At 40.1% G+C, this 8,173-nt stretch overlaps 1 protein-coding gene across 1 annotated transcript in view; it reads left to right on the top strand.

Moving 5' to 3' along the window:
- Positions 1 to 1,614: 1,614 nt before the first annotated feature.
- Positions 1,615 to 8,173, top strand: part of RIPK2 (receptor-interacting serine-threonine kinase 2) — a 35,852-nt gene continuing 29,293 nt past the window's right edge. Inside the window, exons 1-2 of the mRNA XM_012643658.1 lie at positions 1,615 to 2,006; positions 6,916 to 7,069. Coding sequence (XP_012499112.1) covers positions 1,834 to 2,006; positions 6,916 to 7,069 — 327 coding nt within the window. The 5' untranslated portion in view covers positions 1,615 to 1,833. The remainder of the gene's footprint in view (positions 2,007 to 6,915; positions 7,070 to 8,173) is intronic.

Genomic DNA, 8,173 nt, shown 5'->3' with positions numbered 1-8,173 from the left:
AAATTAAGAAAACGATCCTATTTACAACAGTATCAAAAAAAAATACTGAGGTGTAATTTAACCAAGGAGGTAAATGATCTGTATGCTGAAAACTATAAAACAATGATGAAAGAAGCTGAAAATGACACGAATAAGTGGAAGTATATCCTGTGTTCACAGAATGGAAGACTTAATATTGTAAAAATGATCATACTACCCAAAGCAATCTACAGATTCAATACAATCTCTATCAGAATTCCAATGTCATTCCTCATTCTTCACACAAATAAAAAAAAAAGTCCTAAATTTGTATGGAACCACAAAAGACCCCAAATAGCCAAAGTAATCTTAAGCAAAAAGAACAAAGCTGGAGACATCACACTACTGGATGATTTAAAATATATTACAAAGTATAGTAATCAATACAGCATGGTACTGGCATAAAAACAGACACATCACCCAATGGCATAGGATAGAGATCCCAGAAACAAACACACACATGTATGGTCAATTGCTTTTCAACAATGGTGCCAAGAATGCACAATGGAGAAAGGACAGTCTCTTCAATAAATTGTGTTGTAAAACCTGGATATCCACTTGCAGAAGAATGAAAATGGATGCTCATCACACCCCGTATACAAGAATCAACTCAAAATGGATTAGAGTTAAATGTAAGATCTAAAACTGTAACACTAGTAGAAGAAAACATTAGGGGGAAGTTCTGTGACATTGGCATGGGAAGAGATTTCTTGGATATGAGCCCCAAAACACAGGCAATGAAAGCAAAAATAGACAAATGGGATTGCATCAAATCAAAAAGTTTCTGCATAGCAAAGGAAAAAATTAATAGAATGAAAAGAAAATCCACAGATTGGGAGAAAATATTTACAAATCATACAATGAATAAGGGGCTAATATATACTCCGATTGGATAAGAGGCTAATATCCAAAATACACAAAAAATTCAACTACTCAATAACGAGAAAACCAATAGCCTTATTTGGCAGTAAACACTGATTGCATTCCTCTCCGATCTATAAAAAAGAAATCTTTGCAGTCTTACCTGGAGTCAGAGGGATGGACTCTCTCAAAGTTATTTTTCAGTTTCTCTACATACGTACCTACAGAAATAAGAAGAGGGAGAGAAGCAGATCCCATGTAACGGGAGTAAACACTTCGTTCCAGTATGACAGGCTTATCATCCCCCCCACACTCCTGCGGAGCCAGATCCCCTTCCCAAAGCCCCGCGCCCCCACTCCACCATCGGGGGGTTTGGCGACTCCCAGAAGACACGGCCCAGAGGGGAATCCTCCTGGGCTGACCAATCCGGCACCTGCCAGCAGGCAGGCGAGAGGGGCTTTCCCGAAAGGAAAACTTTTCCAAACTTGGGGGCTGGGGGTAGAGAACACAAAAGGAGCGCGCCCCTGGCTCCCGTTCCCACGACCTGCCGGCCCCTGCCCCTCGGGGTGGGCGGCGCGACGAGGGAGGATCCCGCCTCAGGCCGAGGCGAGAGCCCGCCCGCTCCCCGCCTGTGTCCGCCGCTGACGTCGCCCGCGAAGTTTGGGGAGGGAGGAGCTCGGACGGCCGGCTCGGCGGCGGGGCGCGCCGGGGAGGGCTACGGCCGCGAGAGGAAGCTCCTCCTCAGCGCGGCGCCGCAGACTTGACCCAAGTCTCTCCAAGAGTCTCCTCCGGCCCCGGAAAAGCAGCTGCTGGCGTGAGGGCCGCCTGGGGAATGGGCGGCCTCGTGACCTGAAGTCCCGGGGCAGGAAGGGCCTTGCCGGCCTCGCTCGCGCAAGGGCGGATTTGCGCGGCCGGCACAGCAGGAACCGGCCGGCGGCCTGAGCGCCCGCGACCATGAACGAGGAGGCCATCTGCAGCGCGCTGCCCACCGTCCCCTACCGCAAGCTCGCCGACCTGTGCTACCTGAGCCGCGGCGCCTCGGGCACCGTGTCGTCCGCCCGCCACGCAGACTGGCGCGTTCAGGTGGCCGTGAAGCACCTGCACATCCACACCCCACTGCTCGACAGGTAGGGCGCCACCGGGGTTCCTGGGCAGAGCCCCGAACTCTGCTGCACCCCCCACACCCCCACCCTACCCCGGGCTAGTGGGCTCTAGAACCGAGACGGCCGTGACCACCTGGGGCAGGCGCCACCCATTCCTCTTCAGCAGGTAAACCGAGCTGGGGGCTGGCATGGTGGGGAGAACCGGCTTCTCTTGAGATGCAACAATCGCATTCCTCCACTCATCTCTTCTGGCCACGGCCCTTTCTCTCCCCTGTCACTCTCGCAGGCGTCCTCTCCCCGTACTCCAAAAAGCAGCAATCACAGCCCAACTCTAAATGCCCTGTTTATTGATGTTGATGTGTGTTTGTATAGTGGGCGGCATAGTGTTTGCTTTGATATTTCCTGTTTTTTTCGAAATTGGGCGGTAGGGTTGCACTGTCCAATAGGTAGCTCCTAGACACAGGTGACTATTGAGCGCATGAAATGTGGTTATCAGAATTGAAATGTGCTGTTGGTGTAAAATACAAACCGGATTTTGAACACTTAGTGCTTAAAGAAAAACAGAACTTGCAATGTTTTATTAATATTTTTATATTTATTGTGTACGGAAATGATATTTTTTATATATTGGGCTAAATATAAGAAATTGTTAAAATTCATTTCACGTGGTTTTTTTTCTTTTTTTTAATGTGGCCACTAGAAAATTTAGAATTGTACCTATGTGGTTTGCATTACATGTTTCTTGGACAGCACTGCTCTAGAGTCTGGGATATTTTGGTTTGAGCTTTTTATTGTTTTTGTTTAGTTTGTGGTTTATTATGCATAGTCAAGAAAGTTTAAATATCAAACTCGACATTAGCAGTTCAGTTTCTCCCACTCTCACAGGGAAGACTGTCCCTAGAGGAAATGTGTGTTATTTTTGTTACAATAAATTGAATCAAAAGACTGTTAGATAGCCAAAAATTGAGAATGTCTCTCACATCCTGGTTTGTCCAGGTTTTCAGGAAAGGTTACCGTAAGTTACTGTTTCCAGAAAAACATTACAACCATATACTGTAGACCTGTGACTGTGTATATTTGTCAGTGGGTCTAGTCACTAGTTTTGTGTATTTTCCTTCCTGTAGAGATTTAACTAGGGCCTGCATTCAGTTCTTAGGGAGTTACCATCCGTGATTGCAACATTCCCTTCTCTCCCTATATCAAATGTAAAAATACACCATCACAGATGCCAGATTGGCCAAAGGCTGTTGGTATCCAACATCAGTTAAATTTCTCAGCTTCAGCCCTGCCAAAGTTATTGGACTTTCATCTGCCTGTGGCTTTTCTTTGTTGAAGCCAAAGGATCACTATCAGGCTTGGATGGGCTAGATGACACAATAGATTTGGGACACCTTTAGATGTTTTTTCTATTCTTCGTACACCATTTCAGGTTCAGTGATATATGGGGTGTGGTGTCTGTTTACTCTGGGCCTTATTTTCTGTGGAGGAGGTGCTGGGCAAGTGTGTGGATGTGGATATAGTCAACTTTAAAGGGTGGTGGTTGGTTAGAGAGGGTAGATACATTTTAGAACCAACTATGCAAATAGTATATGGAAATGTAGCGCTGATGGACCTATTAGGTATTCTGAAGCCAATTGATCATCCCATTTTGGATGCTGCTTCTCAAGATTTTAATTTATCTAAGCTTTGTGCCATTTGGGGGCCAAGGACTGAAGAGGGAGTTCCCTTCCCATACTCTTAACAATTTTCATAGTCTAAAGTTCTTCACTAAATTGGGTAGGAAATAATTCTGTCTTCAAAGAAGCCATAAGTCCAGTGAAACACTCTGGCATTACCACATCACATTCTTTTCTCCAGCTTGTTACCTAAGGTCTTAACAGTAGCAGTATTTATGTAGTCTGAGCATAAGACTAGGCTATGCAGTTGACACACAGGATGTCTATTTCCTCACATGTATAGTAGGAATAATAAACACATGTACTTCTTGGGTTCTGGTGTGGCTAATGTTTACATTGCTCTTTGGGATCACCTAAAAGAAAAATAAGTTTAAGTGATGCTACCTACTCTTATTTTAGTGATTGGTGAATCATTTTCCATAACCTGACTTCTCTCCAGTGAGTAGACCTTCCCCAACAATCTTCACACCCCTTATGAGCAGATGAGTCCAATTGGCTGTTCACATATCCTGTTGATGACATAACTGTTTTTTTAATTGAAATTTTGAGTTGGGTAATTTTAGTGTTATGTATATAGAAGCTGTATTTTACATTTTTACTTTTAAAAATGTAAAAACCTATTTTAAAAATCTTTTGGCCTTATTTTCCCACTCACTCAATCTTTCCAAAATCCAACTTCAAGAACTTTCCAACTTTCTACTCTGATCAAGCAATGGGGTAAAAAGAACACAGGCTTTAGGAGTTCCGTGATTGCAATTCAAATCCACCTCCAACCCTACCACTTATTATTGGAAATTATAATTTCCAATAGAAAATTATTTCTATAGAAAAAATTATTTCTATAGAAAATTATTAATTTTTCTGAGCCTCTACATCCTCATATATAAAGTGTCGATAATGAAACCAACTTTAGAGGGTTGAGCTTAGGATGGCATATAAAGTGGCTGACACATAATAGGGTCACAGTGGAGGGAAGACTGCCTCATACTCTTAACGGGAGGAGGAAAGAGTGTATTAAGTATCAGTGAGACTTTGCAGCATGCCCTCTCAGCATCCAGGAATCTTCAGGTTCACCCTGTGTGCCTTGTTGGCCCACAGTTCTTGGGCAAATACAGAACTGTTCCAACTTAGGGAGTATAAGTTTAATTAAAACAAGTCTAATATCCAGTGCTTGCTTTGTACAGAAAATAAGTAAAAAATTAAAAAAAAACAGGTCTCACAAACTGATATAATTGGTTTCCTCATGGTTGGGTTATTAAGTGATTAAAGGACACAGAGAAAGAGAGAAGCTTTTTACTTTATGCCTTTCTATTATTCTTGAATTTTGAAACATGTGAATATATTACCTATTCAAAAAACAAATGACTAAGATTTTGGTTTTTGGTTTGTGCTTAAAGCAGGCCTCAGAGTCTGGTCTGGGATGTCTGTTGGTATTCATATTTCAGCAGCCATTCATCCAGAGCTTGGGTAGTCTAAGAGCCGACTTACCATCATCACTTACTTAATAGGCTTATTCCGGAAACATTTCTATTTCTGTTATTGCTGCTACCAACACCCAGTTATCCAGGGTAAAACATGATGACGTCTCCAATTCCCTTCCATTTTTGTTAAATCCCTCACATTCAGTCAGTCACCATGACATGGGCGTTCCATTCAGCTAGTGTTTTTCTTTCCATTTCCACTGCTACTTTGATAGTTTTAGGTATTCATTGCTTCACACCTTGACTGGTATTAAAATCTCCTAACCTGACTTTCAAACTCTACCTCTTCCTGCTGATCCTACATTCTGTTGCCAAGGTAGTGATCCTAAAATTTTGTTCTACTGTCATTCTCCTGCTCACAAACCTTCAGTTATGCTGGATACTATGGCAGGTACCTCGGTAGTCCCAGCTACTCAGGAGGCTGAGGTGAGAGGATCACATGAGCCCAGGAGTTCAAGTCCAGCCTGGGCAACATAGTGAGACCCTCTGTCTCTTAAAAAAAAAAAAATCTGTATGTTAAAAAAAAAACCCTTCAGTTACAACTCAGTGACTACCAAATAAAGTTTAACCACCCTAACCTGGCTTTAATACTCTCAGATGTGGCCCTAGCCTGTATTATTCGCCCTTACTCCTTTTGTATTACATACCCTGATCCATATTAAACAATTCACAATTTCCCAAACATAGTCTTCACTTTAACCTCCTTGAATTCATTTGATACATAGCTGTTGGACATCCGCTATATTACTACAATATGTGCTAGGCACTGTTCTAAGTCCTAGGGATACACAGGTAAAAAAAGAAAGACAAGTTCCCTTCACATGCGGATGAGAGTATCCATCTTAGGTACTCTGTCTCCACTGTTGAAATTCTATCCGTCTTTAAGGTACAGCTGAAATCCTGCATTTCTAAAGACTGTAGTGACTTCCCTAGCCCCAAATTTACTCTCTCTTTTCTCTGAATTCCCCATGGTTTTCTTTTCTTTTCTTTATTTTTTTTGTGGGACTTGTCATATTCTGCTTTATATTTTTATTTTTCTTAAAAGATTTCTGAACAACTTGAAGGCAAAGATTATGTCTTTTTATCTTTATAGTCTCCATAATACTTAACACAATTCTTTATAATAAAATTTAAATATTTGCTTTATGAATGAATAAGCAAAGGAACCTGGGATTCAAAGTTACCACAGGAATCTGTTATAAGCGTTTACCTATTCTCAGTGTTCTCTTCCTGAGTTCTGATACATAATTTCTAAATATTGTTGATCTTTATGCAGCTGTTATCATCTAGTCATTTAAATCTACAGCATTTAAAATTTTTAGTAGAATATTTAGAAAAATTTTTCATGGTATACAACCATAAAATTTAATATAATATAATCAAATCAGTTCATTTTAATATTAATACAATATAAACTTAATAGTTTAAATAGTTCAAGCACCAATTATTCTAACATAGATAAGACTTTATAAGTTTAGTCTAACATTGTGTTCTTTTCCTTTCCTAGGAAAAGTATAATAATAAAAACCTGTGTATAGCACTTTTACCTGTCAGTGGTTTATAGGCATTATTTTGATCTCTTAACAGGCCTGTGGAATATATACGGTAGGTATTATCTCTGTTTTAAATATGATGAAACTAAGGTACAGAGAAATTGCATAACTTACATGTGGTCACGTAGCTAATTAATGAAAAAGCCAGGATTAATTAATCTGGTAAGCATGATAATTGTATATTTTTCATTACTTGAAATAATTACGCATTTTCTTTTCTTAGTGAAAGAAATGATGTCCTAAGAGAAGCTGAAATTTTACACAAAGCTAGATTTAGTTACATTCTTCCCATTTTGGGAATTTGCATTGAGCCTGAATTTTTGGGAATAGTTACTGAATATATGCCAAATGGATCATTAAATGAACTCCTACATAGGGTAAGTACTACACATTTTCAGTGACTATAATTACCATTTCTGTTATTCAGACTATATTCTTTGGTTTTATATTTGGTCAGATTATTTGGGGGTATGTAGGTGAATCAAAGTAAGAATAATGAAAAACAGCCACAGGGGTAAAATTTTACCTTTTGTGGCTTTTTTTGTGTTAATAAAAATACTGGGGATTCGGGACCCTTATTCTAAGGGAACTAGATTATTTTGCTTCGGTTACTGTTCCTGACGTTGATGCTGAATTCCAGTGTTCATATGGATATTACATAGGTAGAAATGGAAAAAAGAAAAGATAAATTCTGCACATTATACAACCTACTGTTAAGCCATATTTTATTTTATACATTTTTAAAAATTTATTTATATGGAAGCCTTGTGAATTTGCATGTCATCCTTGTACAGGGGCCATGCTAATCTCTGTACTGTTCTAATTTTAGTATACATGCTGCCACAGAGTGAGCACTTATTTTATACTAATAACAATTTAGGATTGAAATATACTAATACCAGTTCATAAAGTTCTAAATTAATAGTCCAAATAAATTATCTCTGAGTACCAGATATATTAGCTTTTCCAATAATAGGCAATGGTGTAAGCCATTTTCCATTTTCTCAAGACACTAGTTACTCTGGCTTTGATTGTGAAGCCCATCAGTAAACAAATTCAGGGGGCCTCCTTTTCAATATACATGTATTCAATTATTGTTGTTTGCTTGAGCTTACATTATTAATTTTATCTCCAATCTGCAATTTCTCTGAAGAAATTCTTTGAACTACTTGATCCATTTTGTGAGGGTTGATTTAGTTAAAACTGTGTGATAATCTGCAAAATCCAATTAGTGGACACTCCTAAATAATAATATATCACAGTGCTCCATAAATGACCAAAGGAAAGTGGGTACCACTGTCAGCCTGTCACAGAGTAAATTCCTCTTTGCTTCGGAATATGTTGCCTTCTATTCATGACATGTGACCGTCTGAAACAAGGATGGGGTAAAGTAACTGGTGTCAGTCTGTAAGATTTGTGTAACCGGCCGGGCGCAGTGGCTCACGCCTGTAATCCTAGCTCTCTGGGAGGCCGAGGCGGGC

Source organism: Propithecus coquereli, unplaced genomic scaffold, assembly GCF_000956105.1.
Source record: "Propithecus coquereli isolate 6110/MARCELLA unplaced genomic scaffold, Pcoq_1.0 Scaffold2, whole genome shotgun sequence".
Lineage (NCBI taxonomy): Eukaryota > Metazoa > Chordata > Mammalia > Primates > Indriidae > Propithecus > Propithecus coquereli.
The sequence above is the reverse complement of the archived record's forward strand: the minus strand, read 5'-3'. Positions and strand labels throughout refer to the sequence as shown.